Genomic DNA, 27,623 nt, shown 5'->3' on the forward strand with positions numbered 1-27,623 from the left:
TTTGTTATTAATTAATATTTAATGTTAAACCCATATAAATTTTCAATTATTATAACAATAAATTAAAATATTACTCAATAAATTATAAATTTAAATCTTAAACAAAAAAGAAAAAAAAATACTTACTATCTTCATGTTCAAATTGATAATTTTTGTTTCTATTTTAATAATATTTAATTAATCTTATATATTAAATTATTTTCACAATTTGATAATTATTTTAGCTGTTAAATAAAAAGTACTTATATCTAATATTTTTCAAAATTATTTTAAACAATAAATTTGTATGGCTGTACAAAAATGATTTTATCAATTATAAATATATAACTTTTATTTATTATCACAAATTTTGAGAATTTTCAGTTCTTTATTAAGATTTTTTTGGAAAGAATTTGAATTCTCTAGACATACTTTAAATTATTATTTTTAAATGTAAAAATAAAATTTGATTAATTAGTATTTGTTTCTATAATTATTTCAGACAAAATAATAATTTTTCTTAATTTTTCCGTTGGAAGTACAGAAATGTGTATTAATTATTTCCATGTAAAGATTTAAACGTCATCACCGCCACAGAATTCAAATAATGAAGGAAATGGCAGAATCTGTAATTTGGTGAACATTAGAGGGCCTTTCGGTAAATTTGATAAGATATTCGACGGTTTTGGTATCTTCCGGAGGACCACAGTCCTTAAAATGGAGAGAGAGCGAGCGGCCAAATCCAATTTGTAGTTGCGTTCAGGGTTCGGGTTTTCGAGATTTCGCTGAAGCTCCATTGCGTACATTCTCAATCTTCTAGCTGTTTTGCAGCTAATTTCATCAGATTCTTCTCGATTCCTCTTCGATTTCTTGGTAAGCGAATGGAATTCTTGTTCATTTTTTTACGCTGTAATTAGATTTATTTTGGTGTCGATTTTCTCTTTGTTCATTTAGTTACTAGGCACTGAGCTCTGATTTTCGTTTTGTGATGATGAGGTTGTGAATCAAAGCTTCTGTTTCTTTTTTATGTTCGATTCTGTTTGGTTTCGGAGAATGAGAGGATATGAATTTCGTGATTTGTTCAAGTCACTGTGTATTGACCATTACGGCTTTGATATTATATTCGATAGAGAAACTCTTCCGTTTCACTCGGATTAGTGGTATGTGATGGTGAAGATATGAATCGATTCTTTTTTTCTTGTTCTTGTTATTGTCTTGTATGTCTTTCCTCTTTTCTGTTACCGAATTTCATTCCGCCGCTTGTTTGTTCTCTCGATTTGTGCGCATCACTGATGGTACGTGCTAATTTGGGTTTAAATTTATTAATCTGTGCAATATTTTCCATCATTAATTGGAAGAAGAAATATGTGACTGTGTAACCTTGTTCTTGCAAGACGAAAATTCTCTAGGTTAAACATTATTCCTCTGCTTGCATCCAATGACTAAATTTTGTGCTGGATCGTGTTGCAATTGCTAGTTGGCTTCGCTGTTTGATTTGTATTTCAGACCGCGAGATTTATAAATGACTCTTATGAGTAAGAATAGGAACCTTTTATCTGACATTTATTCAAACCTGGGAAGCTGTTATCTATTCTTTAGATGTATTGACAGTATTTTATGGAATTGGATGACTCGTACATTCTTATTCCATGCTTTCTACTTGATTACCTTGGTCTTTTATTCAGCTATATCAATGTCAAATAGGTATTTAAATATAATCCATAAAAATGTTAGATTAAACGTCTGTGATTCTCAATTTTAATTTCAGCCTTTAAGAGGAATTCTATCTGACTTGCCTCATATTCTGCAGTTTGATTAAAGTCACCTGGGAATGCTGAAACATGTGTATGCAAGTCGAGGCTTTCTTCTCTGAGGTTGATGAGGTTATTCAACCATCGTGGATGCCTTGTTACGTGCTTCATGAAATTGGTTATTTAATTCGTCAACCTTACAGCTCGGGATTCCAAATGGCCACGGCAGCTTTCAATGCAAGAGAACCTGTAATCAAGCACAGGGATGATAAAGATGGTTGAGTTTATGTTTAAATATTACTTGACTGATTATTCTGTCCAGTGGCAGTAGCTGTTACTATTTTTTAGTTAAGTACGTTTGTCATGGAGAACAAAGGGGCTATCTTGATGCAACGTTATGAATTAGGAAGGCTTCTGGGGCAGGGAACCTTTGCCAAGGTTTACCATGCTAGAGACATTAAAACTGGTGTGAGTGTGGCTATTAAAGTTATTGACAAGGAGAAGATCTTGAAGGTTGGGATGATCGATCAAATCAAGAGGGAGATCTCTGTCATGAGATTAGTTAAGCATCCCAACGTAGTTGAGCTATATGAGGTTATGGCAACCAAAACTAAAATTTACTTTGTCATGGAATATGTCAAAGGGGGTGAGCTATTCAACAAGGTATCCAAGGGAAAGCTTAAAGAAGCTGTTGCACGGAAATATTTTTGGCAGCTGATCAGTGCTGTCGATTATTGCCACAGTAGAGGAATATGCCATCGAGATTTGAAACCGGAAAACTTACTGTTGGATGAACATGGTAACTTGAAGGTTTCTGATTTTGGGTTGAGTGCTCTTGCCGAATCTAAACGCCAAGATGGATTGCTCCATACTACCTGTGGAACCCCTGCTTATGTTGCTCCAGAAGTCATTAACAGGAGAGGTTATGATGGATGCAAAGCTGATATTTGGTCGTGTGGAGTGATTTTATTCGTTCTATTGGCTGGTTATCTCCCATTCCATGATTCTAATCTAATGGAGATGTATAAGAAGATTGGGAAAGGAGAATTTAAATTCCCCAACTGGTTTGCCCCAGAGGTGCGCAAGCTGTTGTCAAAGATTTTGGATCCTAACCCAAATACCAGGATTACTATTGCCAAAATAATGGGAAGTTCTTGGCTAAGGAGGGAGAGTGTGAAACCAAAAATTAATACCGAAGACGTGAAAGAAGTTGCTCCTTTGGATGTCGATACAGTTTTCGTGTCTACGACCGAGGACAGGGATTCTGTCAGAGAGCTGAAGCAAGAAGTGGGAAAGCCATTGAATATGAACGCGTTCGACATAATCTCCTTGTCGTCAGGTTTCGATTTGTCAGGATTGTTCGAGGAGAATAATCAAAAGAAAGAAGTAAGATTCACATCGAACGAGTCTGCATCCACCATCATCTCTAAACTGCAAGACATTGCAAAGTGCCTGAAATTGAAAATCAAGAAGAAAGACAAAGGCGTACTGAAGATCGAAGGGTGCAAGGAAGGTCGAAAAGGAGCTGTATGTATTGATGCAGAGATTTTCGAGGTCACCCCATCATTCCATATTGTCGAAATGAAGAAGTCAAACGGAGATACTCTGGAATATCATAAGTTAATGAAAGACGATATAAGACCCGCCCTGAAGGACATTGTCTGGACCTGGCAAGGCGAGCAGCAACATAGACAGCTACCACAAGCAGAACAACAATGTCGAGAAGAAGCGCAACAACAGTCTTGTACCGATCAATTATATAACACGGGACTGTTGGAGGCTTCTCCTTAAAGAGTATGAGGTACTATACTCGGCCCTATCTTTTATATGTTATTACATATCGGAAGCTTGTAGCATAACATTTTGTAATGAATGCTTATTTGTTTGTTGATATTATGTCTCAAGGCTTATTGATAAGTTACTTTCTCCACATTTTTGAATTGACTACGACTGGTAGAATGATCACCGTTCACAAGAGTAAAACCATAGGGTCCATATCATAAGCATCGATGGAAACGTTTGTGTTTGGCTATCAATTCTATTCACAGCCGTAAAAGGCTTTTCTAGCATATACACTTGACTAAGATATGCCACTTTTGTGTCTAATTACTTTATCATGTGCATACCCACATGCCACTATCTTGGGCAAACTATGTTGGTATAGCTTGACTGACATAATATATATTCTCAATGGGACCCTCTCGTATATGTCACGAGATTTGATTATTGTAAAAAATCTACGAGATTTCAACGTCGACATTAATATAAGTCGATTCCGTTCAAATCTATATTCTATATATCAACGATATTGATAATAGTTATGTTTTTTACCTTAGGTTTGTTTCATCATGGTTTTCACTTTTTTAGACCAACATTTAAACTGTTTAGAGGTTCATGGGAGTTGGGTTGGTGAGACGAATAACAGAATATAATTCATAACTCAGTTTTTTGGTTGGGTTGCATTGTTTTAAAAAAAATCAATTGCTTATCCTTTGTGGGTTACATTTAATAATTAAAATCTTATAAAGCTTAAATATCAAATAGTTACAAGTCACAAATGCATCACTGACGTATCGTCAAATATTATGAATTTTCATAATAATCTTAAAAGGTTAAAGTTTTTTTTTTAATTTTCTTAACACTTCATTGATTTCAATTGATTGAATCGGTTTTGGTCTTTGTTGTGAAAAAGTGAGGCTTTCCAAAAGGTGAGGCGTTCCAAAACGAGTAGACCTTAGTTACTTGAATCTCGCAGCAGACTGAAGGTTCTCTTTAATACATCTTGGCCAAGCAGGAAAGGAAAGAAATGCTTTGTCGGTTGAATCTAAAAAATAAAGATAGGAAAAATTCGAGTTTGAAGTTTGGGAGGGGTAATCACAAAATACTTTATTAAGTTTTTAAATATTAAGTTACAAAACAATAATCTAAGGACGAAAAAAAAAATGTTGATTAAAAAGTAAAATATCATTTGTTTTGAGACAACACACTTGAAAATAAAATAATAAGAATTGAGAGGTGAAAGTTTAAAAGGATTAAAAATAAATGGAGAAGTGGTGGGCCACCACCACCCCTCCCCCAAACTTCAAATACTCCCGCCAACCTCCAAATCTTCATTCTCAACTATAAATAAAAACAAAGCCCTAACCTTTCATCTTCTTCCTTACACCCCTCGATCCCCTTCCGCCCTTCACTCTTCATTTCTTTCTCCGGCGACCTTCAGCGCCTTCTCTCTCTCTCACTCTCTTGGACTCTATGCACTGGCGTCTTCTTTGAATGGCTATCTAACTGCGATTTTGTCGCACTCAACCACGACCTCCAAGCCTCATCTTCCTCCTCACAACAGCCACAAACGTGAACGGTGAGTCTAGTTCTAACCTCTAAATATTGTTCAACGAAGTTCGTATTTATTCATGGAAGTGGATTTTGGATTGAGGATTCTAGGTTTTTGATCGATCGAGTAGTTTCTACATCATTTCCAAATCATAAAATTTGGTTTAAATATGCTTTCAATATCGATGTTGACTTCTGGCAATTGGGAGGAAAAAAAACCTGCTCAAGGAAAATTTCTTCGAAGAAAAAATAAAAGGAAGGAGAGAGATTTGCTGAAGAAAAAATGGTTAACTCAAAGTTATGGATCATATTCACTCGTTTATCTAACAATCGATAATTGATTGAAAGTATGTTTGATGTGATTTGAGAAGTTATTGAGGTTATTTTGTACGCTTTTAATTTGTTTTTTTTTTTTTGCTAAAAGGAAGCTTGTGACTATTTTGAATGAATTTTCAAAATGCTTTGATTGATTCCGAATTGAAAGTAACTATGTTTTAGTTTTGTCATGTATTAAAATTATTTAGAAGTTCGAATGTTTTGATTCGATGAATTGTTTTGTGGATTCAAAATTTTGTTTTATTGAATGTATTGAAAGCTTTGTTCAGTCCACTTGAAAGTCTTGTTTTATTTTTAGTATTGTTCTAGTCTATTCGAAAAATGTATTTTTTTAAAAAATCTATTTGAATTTGTTTTTTGTAAGTCTAAGTGATAGATTTGCTTTGGCATTCTGGCGTTGGACTTCCAAAGATGTTTTTTTAGTATTTGATAATTTATCTTAGAAATCGTTTGTAATAAATTGCTTTCATCCAACAGTGCATTTTCTGCATTATTGTTTAATCTTCCTATATAACTTGATTTTTCTCTCAGCCCTGTCTCTGCATAAGACCTCTTCGACAAAATTCCTAAGGTTTTTCTTGTAAAGATGTATGTTGTGAAGAGAGATGGGTGTCAGGAAGCGGTGCATTTTGACAAGATTGTTGCCCGTTTGAAGAAACTTAGTTATGGCCTTAGCGTCGACCACTGTGACCCGGTTCTGGTTTCCCAAAAAGTCTGTGCCGGTGTTTACAAGGGCGTCACCACTAGCCAGCTTGATGAATTGGCCGCCGAAACCGCCGCTGCTATGACCACCAATCATCCTGACTATGCTTCCGTGAGTTCTCACTTGTATCTTCATCTATTTTGCTATCTGGGGTCTTCTTGTTTTGTATGATCTTAGTTTTTCCAACTAACCCTTTGGTTTCTTCCGTTCGTTTTTATCCCCATCTGTGAATTTTTCCACGTTTTGAATTACTTTTACTTTCTGTTTCTCAATTTGTTTATGATATCTTTTGGGTCTTGTACATCTGTGGTTCTACATACTTATTACATAACTGGCCTTCTTTTATGGGATAATAATTTCTTCATGATTACAAGTAACTGATAAATGGAGGCAAGGGAATGCGTCTTGATTTGCTAATGTTTTCCTTGTTTGTTCAACCCAGTTGGCAGCAAGAATTGCTGTTTCAAATCTGCACAAGAACACGAAAAAGTTATTCTCGGAGACGTAAGTTTGGCATATGCTCGTGCCAGTCTTGATGATGCATTTCAGTATGGAATTAAAATTGTTTATTACTCTATAATTGACTTGAAACTAATTTTTGACTTGTAATGGTGTTCAGTATCAGAGACATGTACAACCATGTCAGTGAAAGATCAGGACAAAAGGCTTCTCTCATAGCTGATGATGTTTATGAAGTAATCATGAAGGTGATCTTTTATTCTTTCTTGAATATTATTTTCCTTTGATAATTAATAATTTTGTAATGAAATTCTTGTGTGGATTTATTGATTGGTCATGAACTTTTTTTTTCTTTTTTTCTTTTGTCTTATTTGATTCATTTGATCCTTGCAAGAGGTTTGACTTGAGTTTGTACGTTGCTGGTGATTTTTTGTTGATCAAATTTTAAGTTGCAAATGTGTGCACTTGAGCTTTTGTATTTCTGTCTGGTGAGTGCTTAATCTGCCCCATACTGCTTGTTTAATGGAACTCTCTTTCTTTTGTTGCTCTTTTCCAGAATGCGGCTCGTTTGGATAGTGAGATTGTATATGAGCGTGACTTCGATTATGATTTCTTTGGTTTCAAAACTTTGGAAAGGTCATACCTCTTGAAGGTTCAGGACAAGGTTGTGGAGAGGCCCCAACACATGTTAATGAGGGTTGCTGTTGGTATTCACAAGGATGATATTGAATCTGCTATTAAAACTTACCACACTATTTCTCAACGTTGGTTCACTCATGCTTCTCCCACTCTTTTTAACTCTGGAACACCAAGGCCTCAAGTAAGTTATGAGTTAGTTGATACCTATTTCTAAATAATGTTGATTATAGTAGTAGTTGTTGTTGTTTTTATCTTTTTCTTTTAATAATTTGAAAACTTGGCTTGATTTTCATGGGTTTGCTCATTGCATGACAGCTTAGCAGCTGTTTCCTCATATGCATGAAGGATGATAGTATTGAAGGTATATATGATACCTTAAAAGAGTGCGCTGTCATTAGCAAATCAGCTGGGGGCATTGGTGTTTCCATCCACAATATTCGTGCCATGGGCAGTTATATTCGTGGAACAAATGGGACATCTAATGGGATTGTGCCTATGTTGCGGGTTTTCAATGATACTGCTCGATATGTTGATCAAGGAGGAGGCAAGAGGAAAGGTAATGTGCTTATTGGATCCCTTTAAGTTTTCTATGATCAATATTTGCGTTTCTCACATTATAACTGCCACTTGCAGGTGCTTTTGCTGTATACTTAGAGCCATGGCATGCTGATACATTTGAGTTTTTGGATCTTAGGAAAAATCATGGAAAAGTAATTACACTATTTGCTGATTTATTTACTGGAAAGTGTGCTACATTGTATTCCGTTGATTCTAAAATGAGTATTCAAATTTTAGCTATACAGTTTTTATATGTAAGTGCTAAATGTTTGCTGCAACTGTTTTTTCACATAGGAGGAGCATCGTGCTCGAGATCTTTTTTTTGCACTTTGGGTTCCTGATCTGTTCATGAAAAGAGTCCAAAGTAATGGAGAATGGTCATTATTTTGTCCTAATGAGGCCCCAGGCTTGGCTGATTGTTGGGGTGAGGAATTTGAGAAGCTATACATTGGATATGAGCAGCAGGTAAATACATTTTAATTTTCATGGAGTTGATTTTGCAGCCAACTTTTTTCTGCTCGAAACATTGGATACTCTCTTGTCTTGATTATGATTTTGTGTTATTTGTAGGGAAATGCCAGGAAGGTTGTCAAGGCACAGAATCTTTGGTTTGAAATCTTGAAAGCTCAGATTGAAACTGGAACCCCTTACATGCTATTCAAGGTGGGGTATTAAACCACCGTGCTTTGTTAATAGCTTTCGAACTTGTTTGTTGTGTAACTTATTTTATTTGCTTTTTCTTGCATTCTCTAGGATACTTGTAACAGGAAAAGCAACCAACAGAATCTTGGGGCCATTAAATCCTCTAATTTATGTACAGAGATTATTGAATATTCAAGCCCAACAGAGACAGCTGTGTGTAATCTTTCATCAATTGCTCTACCTCGTTTTGTCAGAGAGAAGGTGGGCTATACCAAACACCTGTTCTTTTCTGCAGCATAACTTTGCCTTCTGTTATTGGGATTCATTAGCTTAATTTGCATTATACGATTTTTAACTGCAGGGTGTTCCAATCGAGTCTCACCCATCTAAACTTATTGGTAGCAGAGATTCCAAGAATCGATACTTTGATTTTGACAAATTAGCCGAGGTATTATTTCTTACTCATGATTATAGTTTTACGTAACGGCTCAAGCCCACTGCCAGTAGATATTGTCTTTTTTGGACTTTTCCTTTCGGACTTCCCCTCAAGGTTTTTAAAACGCGTCTGCTAGGACCCTTGTAAAAACTGAGTTGCTTATTTATTCTTTCTCTAATTAGATAACGGCTCAAGTGACAACAAATCTGAACAAGATAATAGATGTCAATTACTATCCTGTTGAGACTGCCAGAAGGTCAAATCTAAGACACAGACCCATTGGTATTGGGGTTCAAGGACTTGCAGATACTTTCATTTTACTGGGAATGGCGTTTGATTCACCCGAGGTAATTCAGGCTTTTTTAGCTTTACCTTCTGTTCTTAGCTCGTACATTCAAGCTAAAGTTGTCCATATTGTAACAAATGGCAGGCCCAACAATTGAACAAAGATATATTTGAGGCCATATACTACCATGCTCTTAAAGCGTCATGTGAGATTGCTGCAGTGGAGGGCCCCTATGAGACGTATGCTGGCAGTCCTATTAGTAAGGTATGTTATCTGAAATTGTTCTGATCTATATTACCTTTCAATCATTCACCAACACCTGGTCTTCTGATTCACTTTTTTGTTCTCAGGGAATTCTCCAGCCTGACATGTGGGGGGTAACTCCTTCAAAGCGATGGGATTGGGATGCTCTGAGAGAACAGATAGCGAATAATGGAGTTAGAAATTCACTTCTTGTGGCTCCAATGCCAACTGCTTCTACCAGCCAGATTCTTGGAAACAACGAGTGCTTTGAACCATACACTTCTAACATCTACAGCCGCAGAGTTCTAAGGTCTGCATTTCAGTTTGAACTTCTAGAGCCTGTTGTAACAATAGTATGTATATGTATTCTGAAATCTTTCTTTCCATCCTTCAGTGGTGAATTTTTCGTTGTGAACAAGCATCTCCTGCATGACTTAACAGAGATGGATTTATGGTCTCCTGTACTAAAGAATAAGATCATCTATGAGAATGGTTCTGTTCAGAACATTCCAGAAATCCCTGATGATCTAAGAGCTATTTACAAGTAATATGAGTTTTCCTTACATTTCCCCTTTTCTTGCCCTTGATGTTGATATGTCCTTCTGATTTGTTCTTAATATATCGAACTCAGAACTGTCTGGGAGATCAAGCAGAAGACACTAGTAGATATGGCCATCGATCGAGGATGCTACATCGACCAGAGTCAGAGCCTTAATATTCACATGGACCAACCAAATTTTGGAAAACTTACTTCCTTGCACTTCTATGCGTGGTCAAAGGTACATTATTTTCATAGTTCTACGTTTCGCTAATTTAGGGAACGATCATGGATTTATAATTAAGGAATACATCTCCACTGGTATGAGGCATTTTGGGAAAGCCCAAAGTAAAACAACGAGAGTTTATGCTCAAAGTGGACAATATCAAACAATTGTAGAGATCGTGATTCCTAACAATTCTCTCCTTCAACTGGGAATGCACTTTTGACTCCGTTTTTTGTTTTTGCTAATGAAGGGCTTAAAAACAGGAATGTACTATCTTCGATCCCGAGCTGCAGCCGATGCCATCAAATTTACAGTCGATACTTCAATGCTAAAGGTAAGTGTATAATAAAAACTACTGGCTTAGTTATAAGTTCATCATATAATCAAACTCCATTGATGATTTTTACAGGAAAAAACTAACAACGAAGATAGTACAAAAATGGCAGAGATGGTATGTTCTTTAACGAATAGTGAAGAGTGCTTGGCCTGTGGGAGTTAGACATGGCTATGAAAACTCAACCAGCTAGCCATAATACAAGGTATTATTTCTGTACAGTTTTCTTTATACAAACCTATGCAGGATTCAAACCTATGCAGGCAATGTGATAAGATAAGGAATCAATACAAGGGGAATAAGATTCGGATTACCTTGTTGATCGAATATCTCAAGGCAAGAACACTTGATTGAGATTCGAATCACTCCAGAAGCAAGATCGATCATGTCTAGCTTCAATGATTCTTGTTGATCAAATATCTCAAACACTTGTTTGAGATTCGAATCACTCCACAAGCAAGATTGATCATGTCAAGCTTGAATGATTCTACATGCAATCTAAACTACATAGAATTGCAAAGAAACTTAGCCATCGGCTAAAGAAAAGCACAAATGCTTCTTTTGATATATCTTCTAAGTCTTTCTTACAAATACAACATACATGGCTTTATATAGCCTCAAAATGAAACTATTAAAGGCATTCCAAGAGTTGTAACATTCACACTTTATGGCCATAATTAGCCATTAGGTAAATGTAACCGAAATTAAATAAAATGTCTTAAAATACAATAACTCTAAATTATAACCCACCCAAAATTTACAGCAATCAAACTTTATTCTTCTTCAATGTAGCATGAATTGAAACATCTTTTGATAATTTTGACAACCTTTTTCTTCACATCTTCATTGAAGTATATTGTATGAATGATGTCTCTTGGTTCATATCACAATGTCCAATAGATTTCGAGTCTGTCTCTTTAACCACTCGAACATATGGGAGTTAGTATCATGAATCGTCAATAGGAGGATTCAAACCTATGCAGGCAATGTTCAATAGATTTCGAGTCTGTCTCTTTAACCACTCGAATATATTGATTTTATGTTTGATCTTTTTAATTAACAGAAAAAGAAAATACGAAACAAAAATTCTAATTCATCTTTACTGTCGAGACAACTACTAGTTAACTGTCAATGAGGAAGAATTAACTAGCTGTCAAGTTTGGACCTGTTAGTCGAGCTAGCTCCTCGGTGTTGTAGTCGGGCACCATGTCAAGCATAATGATCATTTAGTAGTTGTATAAATTTTACAACTAATACAAAATTGTACGTTAACAGTAGAATTTGAACCTACACAGGCAAAGTCCAACAGATTTCGAGTCTATCTCCTTAACCACTCGGACATGTTGACTTTGTGTTTGAATTTTTTTGATTAACAGAAAAGGAAAATAACTAAACAAGAATTCTCATTCAAGTTTGAGAAAAGAAGTGTAAAGGCTGAAGGTAAGATAGCAAGTTAGGTTGAAGACAAGGAAGTCTCGTATTTCAGCAACTACTGGCTAACTGTCTACGAGGAAGAATCAACTTCCTAGCATGCTTTGGAAAGACTACATGATTTTGTATACTAAGTTTGGGCTTGCTGGTCAAACTAGCTCTGTACTATAGTCAGACACCTAGAGTACAACAATGATTATGCACTATGCCAAGCATGATGATCATTTATATAAATTTTACAAACTTAGTATACAAAATTGTACAATATAGTTTTAATTACAATATTTCATCATTTTTTAATCGACAAGAAAACCATTTTCTTCATAAAATTTTAGAAAAAATTGTCTAAAGTAGGATCTGTGGAGGTCTGCCAGGTTCTTAGGGGCATCTAGGCGTTTTAAATCTCATCTCTTGTTTTCCAGACGTTCGGTATTAGAATTAATTCAAGCAAAGTACGCTTAACCATGAAGTTTCTATGACTGAGCCACTGCAAAAGGAGGTATGAGCCACTGCAAAAGGAGGTATATCTTGATGGTATAGATAATAACTTTCCTTTAAAGTTATTTCAGTCAACTATTTGCCTGATTCATTCATTTCTGAAAAAAAAAATGTAAAATATCATTTCATATACAAAAAGTTATTTCAATCCACAAATTATAAATGAAATAATTAAAAAATTTATATGTGAAAAAAAAAAAGAATATTTAGAGTTTAATTTATATAGTCTTCGTAATTTTTATTTTTTTTAATATGATATAATTTTATTTTTTGAGTTTATATCTATTGTTAAAAATGATAGACTTCCACAATTATATAATATTATCTAAGCTGCTTTTGATTTCTCTTAATTAGTGAATGCATATCGCTCCATTCATTCAGATATGAATCAAGAGACATCAATCATACAATATACTTCAATGAAGATGCGAATAAAATGTGGTTGAGTGACTTACCATTTAAAATAATTTAGAATTATTGTGTTTCATTAATTTATTTTAAGACTTTTTATTTACTTTAAGTTACATTTACGTTAATTATGGTTATAGGAATGTTAGAATGTCTTTAATAGTTTGTTTATACATTTTTACTAAATTAAAACAGAAATTAAAGTTTTGATTACATTATTAGAAATAAACAAATAAAAGATTCAATGAAAATAAAAACGAAGTCAGAGATTCATATCTGTGGGTCTGTCATTGTTGAACTAAAAAGACTACGGGTCCCGAGATTAGTCCCGGGTTGGTGGAATTTTAAAAGGAAGGTCCAAAAAAAATGACAAAAATGAAGAAACGAATGCATCAATGAACAACTACATGCCTTGCATGAGAGTATGTTCTTTAAAGCTTAAAAAAAGATAATTAAACGTTACGACGCCGTTTTCAATCTTATTTAGAAACTAATGGCTGAGATAACACACCTTTGTTCAAATTCAACACACCCACACTTCTACGACAACCTCCCATGGCGGCACCGGCGACGGCGGCGGCTCTTGCACACAAGCCATCTCTACTGACGAGGCTAAACTCATTCGTCGCCACCACTCGCGTAGGAAAGCGATTTAAACTCGTCGAACGAAACACGACCTTCACGACGGAGCTCCGCGCCGGCACCGCCACTTTCCTCACGATGGCCTACGTTCTCGCCGTGAACGCTAGCATCCTCACCGACTCAGGCGGCACGTGCACCGCCGCTGACTGCACGCCCCTCTGTTCTGACCCGACCGTACCACTTGCTGCCTGCTTAGCTCCGGCCCACCACGTCATCCAACCGGACAATTCCTGCATATTCCGACCCGTTAACCCGGGTTACTCCGCCTGCCTAGAGACCACCCGAAAAGATCTGATCACCGCCACCGTCGTCTCCTCCCTCATCGGAAGCTTCATAATGGGCGTTTTCGCAAATCTCCCCTTGGCCGTAGCTCCCGGAATGGGCACCAACGCTTACTTCGCTTACACCGTCGTCGGGTTTCACGGGTCGGGTTATTTACCGTATAAAAGCGCATTAGCCGCCATTTTTATTGAGGGCTTAATCTTCCTCCTAATCTCCGCCGTCGGATTACGAGCCAAACTCGCCAAATTAATCCCAAAACCGATCAGAATCTCATCCTCCGCCGGAATCGGATTATTCCTCGCCTTCATCGGATTACAGAGCAATCAAGGAATTGGGCTAATCGGGCTTAGCGCCTCGACGCTCGTCACGATCGGAGCTTGCCCGAAAGCTTCCCGGGCAGCTTTAGCTGCCGTCGTAACTGCCCCGAATGGAACGGTTACTCTTCTCCCAAACGGCGCCGTTTCCGACGAGATTCTCTGCCTTAACAACCGAATGGAAAGCCCCACGTTCTGGCTCGGCGTGGTGGGATTCGTAATCATTGCGTATTGTTTGGTGAAAAACGCGAAAGGCGCTATGGTATACGGCATCGTTTTCGTGACAGCGATTTCTTGGTTTCGTAACACGGCGGTTACGGTGTTTCCCGACACGGCGGCCGGCGACTCTGCATATGGGTATTTCAAGAAAGTCGTCGATATGCATTTGATTAAAACCACCGCCGGAGCTTTGAGTTTCCGGGATTTGAGGAAACCCCATTTCTGGGAAGCTCTGTTCACGTTTCTTTACGTCGACATTCTCGACACCACCGGAACTCTGTATTCCATAGCCCGTTTCGCCGGATTCACCAACGCTGCCGGCGACTTCGAGGGGCAGTATTTCGCGTTTATGTCGGACGCTTTCTCAATCGTCATTGGATCTCTGCTTGGAACGTCGCCGTTGTCGGCATACGTCGAGTCGTCAGCGGGAATCAGAGAAGGCGGGAGAACAGGGCTGACAGCGGTGACGGTGGCGGGATACTTTCTGCTGGCGTTTTGGTTTACGCCGCTTTTGGCGTCGATTCCGCCGTGGGCGGTGGGGCCGCCGTTGATTCTTGTGGGGGTTTTAATGGCGAAATCAATGGTGGAAATCGAATGGGGGGATATGAGAGAAGCAATTCCGGCATTTATGACGATGGTTTTGATGCCGTTGACATATTCGATTGCTTATGGATTGATCGGAGGGATTGGGATGTTCGTGGTGCTGCATCTTTGGGACTGGTGCGCCGTCGTCTTCAACAATCTCCGATCATTTAATTCAAGTCCTTCGTCTACCCAACATCCAAAAACACCTGAAGTTTGATCTCTTTTTATAAATAATATTTTATTTAGTTAAAGCGTTTATGCTCGTTCTAGCCTTATCGTCTATCATCACATTAGAAACGAGTAGTTTTAAGTTTATGTGTATCAGATTAGAGTAAAGTCATCATTTTCGTGGCAAATTAATGTCTTCCCTTCGATTACTAGCATTGAAGACAGTCATGTCACACTCACAAACGATCCCTTGCACAAGAAAGTTTTATTTCAGTGTTGCTACTCGAGATTGATGTAAGTCGAATTTGTAGGTGGAATCTAACAATCAACCTAATAGTAATTGGTATTATCTACTTATTCGAACGGTTGCTCTATTTGTAATCTTATCGTCTTTTTCTGTAAAGATTATGTTAATCGAACCATTTACTGTAATAGCTTTTTCTATCTTAGTTCTCATCTCGTTCTCCAATTAGTAAACTATGTGACAAATTTTGAAATTCCTATTTTACCCTTACTTTAATAATTTATTATTATTGTTTGCTACCTTTTCAAATGAGATTAATAAATACTTTTTTTCCAAAAAAAAAATAATAATAATAACCATAATTATTTTTGAAGTTAAATACATTCAAACATTTGAAAATAGATAGACCACCAAATAAAATAAAATATAAAAATACTAAAAATAATACTTTGAACCATATTGGGACCTTTGATATGAAAGGTAATTGGCATAAATATATATATATATATATATATATAATATAATTACTTTATAAAACAAAGTTTTCTCGGAAGTTGCATTCGGGAAGACTTCATCTAGTTGAATTTGAAGACAAGACCTAAGTTTCTCTGTAAGTTAAAGATATTCAAATTTTCGTTGCGGGCTTATAGAGAATGATTCACATTACAGCTCAAGCCCACCGTTGACATATATTGAACGTTTTGGTTTTAAAATATGTTTGTTCAGGAGATGCCGCACCTCTATAACGAATGTTTCGTTATTCTTTCCAATTGATATGAAATCTCATACTAACGATCAATAAGAGGTTTCTCATTATCCTCCATAGGATGAAACTGATTATCCTAATAAAATAATATATTTCATCGTTTACTTCTCTATGAAGTCGAGTTCATGGGAACATCGAACCCGCCCAACTTGTTTTCACCCCTAATTATAATATAAAAATAACCTTAATGAAAACAAAAATGTTCTAAAATAAAAATGTTTTTATTTGGGCCTATATACGGAAACAATATGGGCCTGCTATTGTTCCCGGCTCTCCGTAGAATTTTTGGGCCTATTACGGAAGCCCGGCCCATTATTGTATGGAAAGCCCATTAGTTTTCAATTACATTTCAATTATAATTGATGACGAAAGTCATCATATATTAAATAAAATTAATATTCTATAATGTAATAATCAAATTGATCTCTAAAAGATCTTAGAATTAATTAATTAATTAAGTTATTAATAAACAACCTTAAATATTTTTATTTCCATTACAAATCTACGTAATTATAAGGTTTAAAGTAATTAAAATGAAATAAAATATATTTTTGAAAGTATTTTTCTTTTTATTTTTTATTTTTGATAATTCCAAATTACCCCTTGGAGAGCTTTAGAAGTTGCATGGTATTAGATGTTTGCGGCGAGAAGTTTAAAAATTGAATAAATTATTTAAAGTATTTATTGGAATTATTTAATGAGTTGGAAATTAAAATTATGGGCCCTCCAAATTATGAGGTTCTAATTTCCACAAACACGATTCCTTGGATTTTTATAAATTAAAAAAGATCCCTTATCTTTTATTTATTACTCATTTGCCCCCACTGCGCCCACAAAATCCAAAACAATAATTTATTTTAATATTTATTGTTTTTTTTTCTTCTTGTGATTCTTATTTAAAAATAAAATAAATAAATAACTTCAAGCTAACACTAAATGTTAACTTGAAAATATCTTAAAAATACATGAATTATATTAAATATTTAAAGTCTCAGATCTCGCTAATTTAGGGAATAATCGTGCGTTTATAATTAAATAATACTATCTACATTGGTTGAGGCTTGTTGGGAAACACAAAGCAAAGTCATGAGAGCTTATGCTCAAAATGGACAATATCATACCATTGTGGAGAGTCGTGTTCATCTAACATGGTATCAGAGAGTCATGCCCTAAACTTAGCCATGTCAATAGAATCCTCAAATGTCGAACACAGGACTCTAGAAGAAAAAGGAGTCGAGCCTCGATTAAGAGGAGGCGTACTTTGTTCGAGGGGAGGTGTTGGACGAAAGTCTCACATCGGCTAATTTAGGAAATGATCGTAGATTTATAATCAAAGAATACCCTCTCCATTGGGGAAGCAAAGTCATGAGATACTATGAGAGATTATTGTTATTTATGTGGTCGGTGATGAATCAATTTGTAACGTAATTGACGTGCTCTTGGAAAAATAGATTTAAAAGATATTTTTATTTAATATGGAGTTTTTTTTTTTTTTTTTTAGTTTATAACATTATTAATTAATCTTTGCCATTTTTTATACTTCAAAATTCATCATTTTCAATAATTAATTTGTGGATAACAATTTTTTTAAAAAATTAATGGACACATTATATTATACTTACGGTCACCGTCTAAATCATTTTAGTCTAGACTATAATATATAATTCAATTGGTTAAAATATACATTTATTTTTTTTAATATATTTTTTTTATTTTTAATGAGTTGTACATGTGTCTGAACTCTAACCTCTAGATTAATGCTACGTGACTCAACCAATTTGTCTATGTAACAACCCGTCGTTACTGTAGACATATCATTATCATTTTATGCGAAAATAATGATTTAAAACTTTATCATAAAATATTGTCATGGACTTGTATGTTTGATAGAAGGTCCTTAAAACATTTCAACACGAAGAAAAAAAAAAGAGACAGAAATGTCGTATAATAACCTATACTCTACGATTTTAAATGCATACTAACCTATAATCTACGAAATTAAATGCAAACGACCCTATGCATGTGTCATGGTCTCCTGAATTGCGATATCACCGTCAACTGTATAGGGGAGTATTGTCTTCACCAATAAGAGTAGCACATGATTTAGTTTTTTAAGAAATACTTAGTATGTGACACCACTATTAAGGTTAGATGCGAGCACATACAATCATGAGGGAGACTTATCATTTTAGTCTGTATTCCGTGGGCAATTATCGTAAGTAGGTAATTTGGTGTGTATTTACTGCTTTACACACGGCTCACATGTGCGAGTATGTACCTGCCAGTCGGTTCGCACACCTCTTGGGCTCTTTTCTTGACATTCCCTTGCATTCCCTCAAATATGGCTACGTTACAAAATTTATCAGAGTAATACCTCACCCAATAAGATATAGTTTAGGGACGAACCAAGGTAGAAGCCAGTGGACATGTGACACTCAAGTAAAAGAGAAGTAAATGAATGAACCAAGACCACATATGAATGAGACCGATCCTGAGGATAGAATGCATTGTGAGTGAAAACAAAATATATTAGATGATATGAACCAAGAGACATCAATCATACAATATGCTTCAATGAAGATGTGAAGAAAATAATGTTGAAATTATCAAAAAAGATATTTCAATTCATGCCACATGGAAGAAGAATGAAGTTTCATGTTATAAATTTTGGGCGGATTACAATTTATTGTAATTTAGAGTTATTGTATTTCATTAATGTATTTTAAAACTTTTTATTTACTTTAGGTCACAAATATATAATGGTTAATTATGGCCATTAAGTATGAATGTTACAACTCTTGGAATGCCTTTTAACAGTTTCATTTTGTGGCTATATAAAGCCATGTATGTTTTATAGCCAATGACTAAGTTTCTTTGCAATTCTATGTAGTTTAGGTTGCATGTAGAATCCTTCAAGCTCGACATGATCAATCTTGCTTGTGGAGTGATTTGAATCTCAAACAAGTGTTCTTGCATTGAGATATTTGATCAACAAGAATCATTCAAGCTTGACATGATCGATCTTGCTTGTGGAGTGATTCGAATCTCAAACAATGTTCTTGCCTTGAGATATTCGATCAACAATGTAATCTGAATCTTATTCCCCTTGTATGTTAATTCAATTTTCTTTTAGTCTCCCTATAATATTTTATGTGTTCGACGGTAACTGACGTGTATCTATTCTATTTGAAACATGTACGATCGTTTTTAAATATATATCCAAAATCTCGAGATTTGAACGTGAAATAGTGACACATGAAAAGAAAAAACAAAAAGAAAGAGAATTGAATGAAGGAGTTCCAATTGAATAGGAGAGGTTATGAATTGGTGCATTATTTAGAGACCATTTGTGTGTGGTTGACCACAAATTCCAAGAACAAAGAATGAAAGCAAAAGGTGATAGGCAAGCACCTGATCTGTAGGGTTTGGTTTTATCATCATATCCCTTATGTTCTTCAAAATAATCTCCACCATACATTCTCCTTCCCCTCATTCATTACAATTCTATCCATTCAAATTTCTTCTATTATTTTTTTTTAGCGACACCGACGTATATCAAAATATTTAATCCTTACTTTTTTAGAGAGAGGTGCTAGTGCCGACGTTAGAAGGTGTCGGAGTGGGAAAAGGAAGTGAAGCGATGATCGGGAAAACTCGAGCAATCCAACCCAGCTTATACGGTTTTGGTTTGGTTGGGTTGGGTTGAGTTCGAATAACTGAAAACTTTATAGATTAGTAATATGAACCAAGACATCTCAATCATGCAATATTAATGTTGTATTAAGAAGAATCAAGTTTCATTTATGCAACAAATACTTCAGGTAGAGCTTCGTGAAGATTACAAACTCGGGTTTCATTAGAGAGACTCGAAAAATGTAGTAAAATGAGTATTTGTGAGGTTGCACGTAGAATCATTCAAGCTTGATATGATCAATTTTGTTTGTGGAGTGATTCAAATATCAAACAAGTGTTCTTGTCTTAAGATATTAGATTGCATGTTTATAATCATTTAAACTATACATGATCGATCTTGCTTGTAAAATGATTCGAATCTCAGACAAGTGTTTTTGTCTTGAGATCTTCGATCAACAAAGTAATTAAAAAAAAATATATATTTTTTTTTTGAAAAAGGAAATATGAATTATTATATATATTGTTTATTTTCGTGGCTGAATTTGTTTGGTTCTTGTTTTGGAATTTACCTAAAAGTCATTTTATACCAACCAATTAAGATATTGGCCTTCCTTATATGTACTTGGAATATTCTCCATGATCATGTTTTATTTTTATTATATGCTACAATATATTTTTTAACACAAAAAAGATAAAACATTTTAAATATCATTTAATTAACTAATTAAATATTCTTTTGCTGTTTATCTTAAATTATCTCAAGGAAACGTGGACTTTGTCTTTTACGAAATCATTCAAACCATGATTTACAAATCCGACATGTTGGCTTAAATGTCAATTTGTACTCGAATAAAAGGACTATCGTATTTGTAAGCAAAGCCCAACAGATTTCAAGTCTGTCTTCTTAACCACTCGGACATATTGACTTTATTGAGATCCCACGTCGATTAGAGAGTAAAACAAAACATTTCTTATAAGGGTGTGGAAACCTGTCCCTAATAGACGCGTTTTAAAACTGTAAAAAACTCTCTCGAATAGAGATGCTCGTTTAGACGTAGAATGAAGGAGGAAATGGTGAACATTTTTCTTCCACGTTAGATAAATGAGGTTAGAGAGGAATTCTAATATCTGTCCTTATCTAATTACTGCCCCCACTGAGTATAAATATATTTTCAACCATATATATATAGCTGTATTAAAAAAATAAATGAATTAGTTTTGAAATTTAATTATAATATTTAAAATAAGAATTATGCGGTATATTTTTTTTATTGTTAAAAACTATATTATAATATTAAAATTTACATTTTTAAATATTAGGTCGGTAGAATATTCTAAATAGATTCACGATTTCAGTTTGGCATTTTAATAACTTATTTTTGGAAAAATATTTGAGGTACTCGTTTTAAAATTTTCGAAAAGCTTACGTAAAAACATAAATTAATTTTATTGGTAACAAAATCTAAACATCAATTTTCATGTTCGAATAGATTTTTTTTTTGTTCAATAAGTGGAGATTAAATGTTTAGAGGGTCTGGTCGGTATACTATTCAATGAAGACATGACACTACAAAATATCTTGTATTCGTGTGGTTTTTTTTTTCTTTTTTTTTTTTTTTTAATTCTAGGGACAAAAATATATTTTCTTTTAAATAACTATCGTAACTTTAGTCGTTGACAAAATAAAGCATAACGAGAAGAATAAATATTTGGAAGATCGGGTTGGTATACTATTCAATGAAGACATGACACTACAAAATATCTTGTATGTGTATGTTTTTTTTTAATAAAAAAAATTAGGCGTAATAATATACGTTCATTTAAATAACTATTCAACCTTAATCGCTGAGAAAATAAAGTATAATGAGAATTAGATTATGATGTTTATTAAAATGCATTAATTTTGTTCTCGTATCTAAGAAACATATCATAATATATCTAATTTTTATTATAATTTTCGATATTTTCTTGTAAACAAAGCAAAAGCACAATGTGAATGGGTACCTCGCCAACCTTTAATACTTAGATTTTAAAATTTTCAAAAAACTTATATAAAAAATATAAATTAATTTTATCGATAACAAAATCCAAACATCAATTCTCGGGTTGAAATAGATTTTTTTGTTCAACAAGTGGAGATTAAATGATTCGAAGATTTGGTTGGTATAAAATTTAATGAAGACATGACACTACAAAATATCCGGTATGCAATGTGTTTTTTTTTATTTTTTTTTATTTTAAAGATAAAATTATATTTTCATTTAAATGGTTGAAAAAATAGCGCATTAATAAGAAACCATAATTAATAAAATGCATTAGTTTTTACTCTTGTATCTATAAAACATATCATAATAAATTTAATTTTTATTTTAATTTTTGACCTTTTCTTATAAACAAAGCGAATGAATTTACAACAACGAATAAATAATATTCGTGTTTGAATTGGCAAGTTTTTATACTATATTTAAATTACGGGCCATTAAAGAGAAAATTTTATTCCTAAAAGAAGTCCCGAGTATTTTAGGTTTTGCATAGTCAAAAGAGCTAATTGTTTCGATAAACTTCGTTGATAAAGTACGAGAATATATTCTTAAATTATCTCAAATTAAACTATAATTTTATAAATTTTGGGAGAGAGATTAATTGAACCTACCCGTAAAATGATAATTAATTGACATTTTATTATTAAAAGTAAAATTAAAATATATAAAGCAAGAAAGTTAATATAATTACAAAATCTCCATAAAGAAGGGTATTTAAAGAAATTTCAAAAAATTAATCCGGGAAGGGGAACCTATACAAGATCCCGGTAATATAATCCTGTTCGTCCTCGCCGATCGGTTTTCCGATCAAATCTTGACGGATTTTTGATCGGAATCCATCACTCCGACCGGTAGATCAAACATTCTAGTTGAGGTCTCAATATATCTTTCCAAATCTGACCGTCTTGATCTACTTCCCTTACTCTGTTTTTAATCTCAACCACCACTAATTCCTCCGTCAGCCGGAAAATATCAATAACGGCGATGAACCCGCCGTCGAGACCCTCCACTTTAGCTCCCCAGCCGTTTTTCTCCACCGCTGCATTCTCCGACTTCGAAGCTTCCTCAACCGTCACTATAATCTTCTCCGGCGATTCGGCGGAGAGAAAGCGCTCAACGCCAGAGGAAAATTCCGTTTCGTTGATTAATCCAGTCAAATCGAAGCCAGGTGAGAAGGAAATTAGATCGAAAGCATTCAAACATTTCGCATTGTTCACATCACCGTAAATCTCTGAAGCGGAATCGTCGATTTGAAGCTTCTCCTCCTGAAATCCCTTCACGAACCACGGATCTTGATGAATCTCATCGACGGTAATCCTCGTCTCCGGATTCGTATCCAGAAGCCTCGAGAGAAACCGCCGCAGATCTGGCGAGGTCCATTTAGGGCACCGGAAATCGCCTCTGTAAATCTTCCGATACATCGCCATTAAATTCGAATCGTTGAACGGAAGGTATCCAGTGGTAAGAACATAGAGGATAATCCCGCAGGACCAGACGTCGATTTTGGCTCCGTCGTAGCCTTTCTTCGCGAGAATCTCCGGCGCGACGTAAGCCGGAGTTCCACAGAGAGTATGAAGCAATCCGTCGGGACGAATCTGATCGGTGAGAGCACTAAGTCCAAAATCCGAAACTCGAAGATCGAAATTATCATCGAGAAGAAGATTCTCCGGTTTCAAATCACGATGAAAAATACCTTGGGAGTGACAATATCCAACGGCGGTGATTAACTGCTGAAAATACCGACGGCTAAGATTCTCACTAAACCGTCCCTTGGAAACTTTACCAAAGAGCTCTCCTCCTTTCGCAAACTCCATCACGAAATAAATCTTCGTCTTCGTTGCTAGAACTTCAAACAGACGAACGACGTTCGGATGACGGAGACGGCGCATGATAGCGATTTCTCTCTTAACGTGCGCCTTGAAACCGCCTTTGAGGACTTTGAGTTTGTTAACGATCTTAATCGCGACGCTCTGTCCAGTAAGAACGTTTCTGCCATGGTAGACCTTCGCAAAAGCTCCACATCCTAATAGCTTACCGAGTTCGTATTTTCCGAACAGAATTCCTTCCGGCAAAGAGTCGCCGCGGGCGAGTCGCGGCGGAGGATTGTCGTCGAACGGCGGCATGGTTACAAAAACAGAACGGATTTTGAGTTTTAGAGGTTCGAAGATGGTGAGAGGAGGTTTAATTACAGCGATTTGGCATTTTCCGCCATGGAAATGGGTGGGAAGGTCGAGGAGAGAGAGAGAGGAATTTAGAGTGAGAGAGGAAATTGGTACAGGCAGTCCAGGTTGGGAGCGAAGGTATTTGAAGGGTAGTCGCGTATGGTGGGGTCCCCCAATGAAGTATTCGACCCTCCAAAATAATTGGGACACTCTACCATAGGTGTTGTGTAGACATCCACGAGAGCTATAACGATCTATGCTTAAGATTTAGAATCTGGTGATCACTCGACATTCTTTTACATCTCTTACGACACCCGATCACGTTACCTACTCCCCAATTCTTAAGAATAAAAATTGTCTTCATAAATCAACACAAGTCTTTCCGTGACATTTTGTCTTCACTTATATGCATTTCAATAACATTTCTAGAATGTCACTTAATGTAACGACCCTATTTTTCTACCGACATAGAGTCGTTATGACATGCATCACGTGACATTTTTATGTGAAAACATTCATTTTAAATAATTTATGGACTTAAAAATATTCGTACTATGTGTTTAAAACAAAACAATGAAAAGTATTTAATGTAAAATATAAAATAAAATAAAAAGAATATTAAAACGATGCCCTGATCCAACTTAAGATCTAAAAAAAAATAAAATGCAACTATCCTAACACGGGTTTCATGGTTTTCAATCCGACAGCTGTCATCATCCGTATAGGGATACCTTGTCTTTACTTGGCATAATAAAATAATATACGACAATAGAAAAATAGGGTCGTTCCACCAAACGTAAAATTACTTCAAGTAAAACATGTTAATTAAAATAAATATAACCATATATTCGAGTTGATTAAGTTCGAATGAATACAACAACTCAATGTAGATACGTCGGTAATAGGTCGATAACTTATGGATCGAGTTTTTTGAATCATCAATTTTTTTAATATATTAATATTTTAATATAAAAACATTAGTGGGGTCCACGAGTGACATAAGCATAAAAAATGGCCAACCACGTGCTAGACTTGTTTGTTGTGTATGGAATGGTATGTTGAGTCACTTTTTAATGAAAAGTTGATTTCTCTAATTCCGCTCTTTATTTATTCAAATAATTATATTTTATTTATAAAAAAAAAGTAATTTAGCAAATTTACCAATGACTTATGTTGCATTAAACAAATTCAAATCATAATTTCAAAACATTTAAAATAATAATAAAACTATAATTTTCATACACAAATCCGTCCGTGTAATTATATATATATTTTTTATTATAATTACATCTTCGGTGTGGAAACCTCTCCATAATATACGTGTTTTAAAATTATGATACTAATAACAATATGTTACGAGTTAAAATGGACAATATATACTAATAGCGGATTAATCTGTTATCCTCTATTCCATCCCTTTTTCTTTTGGCTTGCTTTCAAACTTATTTGAAACATGATTTTGAAAGTGAAATTTTGAATTTTTATACATTTCAACATGTAATTAATAAAGGACCAATCTTTTTCTTTATGAGCTTTACCCATTTTATTATCGTGCTTTATTGAAAAAAAAATAATTTTTATTACTCCGAATTTCAAATCTAGATATAGTACCGATGGCTCCAGCATTTTCTTGCATTCTTTGTAAATGGTCACTTTACTTATTATTCGCGTTTTTATAATTGAGTTGGGAAATTTTATGGTGAATTTTTTCTATTTGTCTTGCTTTCATTTTTACCATACATAGTCAGTGAGTCACGCCCACGCCCAGTATTTCTATACTCCCAAACTCAAGGTGTGACAGAATGGTATAAGAGCCAAACACCAGGGGGTGTGCCAGTGAGGACGCTAGGTATGAGTGAATTGTGAGATCTCACGTTGCCTCTCTTTAGTAGACACATTTTAAAACTATAAGATTGACAATGATACGTAACAAATAAAAACATACAATATATAACGATGAACTTAGAACTGTTACATAGTTTCAGTTTATTCACGTACTTTTTCTCAACTTGAAAAGTCACAAATTACTATTACGATATAGATTAGGCTGAAATGATGTCAAATCAAAATTCGTAAATTTATTTTATAATTAATTATTGTGATAAATAATTTAGTCATACAAAAATTCAATAATTGAGGGTTTTTTTTTTTTTCTTTCTCTATTTTAGTGTTACGAATCCACAAGCTTCATTTAAGGAGGAAAAAAAAAAAATATATATATATATATATATATATATATATATATATATATATATTTATTTATTTATTTTCAGAAAAGGAAAATGATTATGTCATCTCCTTCAATGGATTGCACTTTTTTTTTCTTTTTTCAATTGGAACTGACAGAAGTAGCATTGCTGTCCACACAGCGGGGAATAATCGCATGTTGGTCTACAGTAAACCCATATCCAAACATAACCTTTGCCCTTTTTTTTTTTTTTTTTTTTTGTGACAAATTTGATTATTATTAATTATTATTATGTGTTTTTTTTTTTAAGCAACTTTCAAAGGTAAGGAGCGGCGTTTAGATGGTTTCTATTAATAGAACTTAAGTAATCATATTTAAATATCATATTTATAGAATTATTTTTGTTTGGATTATGTTCTAATAAACATTCTTTTTTACTGTATTGTTTAAGGTTATGATCGTTGTTGCCAAGCTTTTCGTTCCTCGACTTTACCTCCCTAGCTCGCGCTATGACTTTGTCTCAGCATTAGATTGTGGACCGACTTCGTCTTGACACATATGGCTACATGAAGTTGCGAATGTGCTTCGTCTTTCTTCGTTTTTATCTTACAATTATTCGCACTCTTTGATTCATTGTAGCCTCATTTTGTTGATGGGTTCTATATTTGCTCACTTCTTCATAACCGATCATACCTCCTTGACCTATGGTTGTAATATCATTAGACCAATTGAATGTAAATTTCCTCTCAATTTATCTCTCATTTCAATTAATTTCATTTTCTCCTTCATTTTAGGTTTCAATCTTAACCGTAGGTACTTAAGGTGGTCATCGTTTTCTTAAGATTTGTATCACTTGAGCAATCGTCGCTAGTGTCACTAGTTTGTCGTTACTGCACAAATCCTCGTGAAGCATGAGGTTGCTATTTCATTTCAATTTTCAAGTTCAAATTGACTTGGTTCTTCGTCCATTTGATTAGTCCTTCGCTAGTTTGAGTCGGTTTGGCTGTTTTCACAAGTTTGAGTTTGATTCAAGGGAGTTTTCTCTCATTTCAAGTTCAATTCAGCGGTTTTTTCAATCTAAGTTGATTTTCCAATGGTTCATACTCGATTCTATTTGTTTTTTTTTTTTCAATTATACTCAGTTTAAGGTTATTTTTTATGTTTTTAGTAAGACAAATATATGTTGGATTCATGCCGTGCGATTGGTCAGTTATATTACGTTGGTTACGAGCTAAAAAGAGAAATATATTCATGGAAAACTTTATTCCAGGGATAAGTAGCTTTCAGTATATGTTTGTGCATACATGTAATGGGACCGTCCCTCATACGAGTATTAAATGACACTTGTAATTTATGAAAGTGGCAATGACCCATCAAATTTATGACGCCATACATAGGAGCGACACGACTCTCCTAGCAAAGAGCCCATTATCATCGGTTGGGGTAAAGTTCATTAAGACTCATACACATGTACTGACAAAGAATTGACATAGCTAGTTAGTAAGTTAATTGACCACCGAGTCACAAATATTTTGACAGATCAAATTTAGGTCCCTCAAATGCCGTTGCATATTATTGATT

General features: G+C 34.7%; 4 protein-coding genes and 1 non-coding gene across 5 annotated transcripts; 3 read left to right on the forward strand and 2 right to left on the reverse strand.

Annotated features, from left to right (window-relative positions):
• Nucleotides 1-669: 669 nt before the first annotated feature.
• On the forward strand, nucleotides 670-3,660 carry LOC111452988 (CBL-interacting protein kinase 18-like). Its single transcript, XM_023093897.1, has 2 exons — nucleotides 670-852; nucleotides 1,790-3,660. The coding sequence occupies exon 2, from the start codon at nucleotides 2,094-2,096 to the stop codon at nucleotides 3,519-3,521; it is 1,428 nt and encodes a 475-aa protein (XP_022949665.1). The 5' UTR covers nucleotides 670-852; nucleotides 1,790-2,093; the 3' UTR covers nucleotides 3,522-3,660.
• Nucleotides 3,661-4,840: 1,180 nt separating this feature from the next.
• On the forward strand, nucleotides 4,841-12,213 carry LOC111452987 (ribonucleoside-diphosphate reductase large subunit-like). The gene is made up of 19 exons (XM_023093896.1): nucleotides 4,841-5,088; nucleotides 5,928-6,210; nucleotides 6,542-6,603; nucleotides 6,719-6,806; nucleotides 7,115-7,378; nucleotides 7,513-7,753; nucleotides 7,831-7,907; nucleotides 8,050-8,220; nucleotides 8,326-8,418; nucleotides 8,509-8,658; nucleotides 8,759-8,845; nucleotides 9,016-9,180; nucleotides 9,264-9,383; nucleotides 9,470-9,672; nucleotides 9,757-9,906; nucleotides 9,994-10,141; nucleotides 10,377-10,460; nucleotides 10,536-10,665; nucleotides 11,837-12,213. Exons 2-18 carry the CDS (start codon nucleotides 5,983-5,985, stop codon nucleotides 10,623-10,625), a joined length of 2,421 nt encoding a protein of 806 aa, XP_022949664.1. The 5' UTR covers nucleotides 4,841-5,088; nucleotides 5,928-5,982; the 3' UTR covers nucleotides 10,626-10,665; nucleotides 11,837-12,213.
• On the reverse strand, nucleotides 11,727-11,808 carry TRNAS-CGA. Its single transcript has one exon. It is a non-coding gene; the product is annotated as a tRNA-Ser (tRNA).
• A 1,139-nt stretch (nucleotides 12,214-13,352) lies between the features above and the next one.
• On the forward strand, nucleotides 13,353-15,426 carry LOC111453492 (adenine/guanine permease AZG1-like). Its single transcript, XM_023094609.1, has one exon. The coding sequence runs from the start codon at nucleotides 13,353-13,355 to the stop codon at nucleotides 15,054-15,056; it is 1,704 nt and encodes a 567-aa protein (XP_022950377.1). The 3' UTR covers nucleotides 15,057-15,426.
• A 6,880-nt stretch (nucleotides 15,427-22,306) lies between these two features.
• LOC111452989 (CBL-interacting serine/threonine-protein kinase 14-like) lies at nucleotides 22,307-23,992 on the reverse strand. The gene has a single exon (XM_023093898.1). The coding sequence runs from the start codon at nucleotides 23,813-23,815 to the stop codon at nucleotides 22,532-22,534; it is 1,284 nt and encodes a 427-aa protein (XP_022949666.1). The 5' UTR covers nucleotides 23,816-23,992; the 3' UTR covers nucleotides 22,307-22,531.
• Between the last annotated feature and the right edge of the window lie 3,631 nt (nucleotides 23,993-27,623).

Source organism: Cucurbita moschata, unplaced genomic scaffold, assembly GCF_002738365.1.
Source record: "Cucurbita moschata cultivar Rifu unplaced genomic scaffold, Cmos_1.0 Cmo_Scf00015, whole genome shotgun sequence".
Taxonomy (NCBI): domain Eukaryota; kingdom Viridiplantae; phylum Streptophyta; class Magnoliopsida; order Cucurbitales; family Cucurbitaceae; genus Cucurbita; species Cucurbita moschata.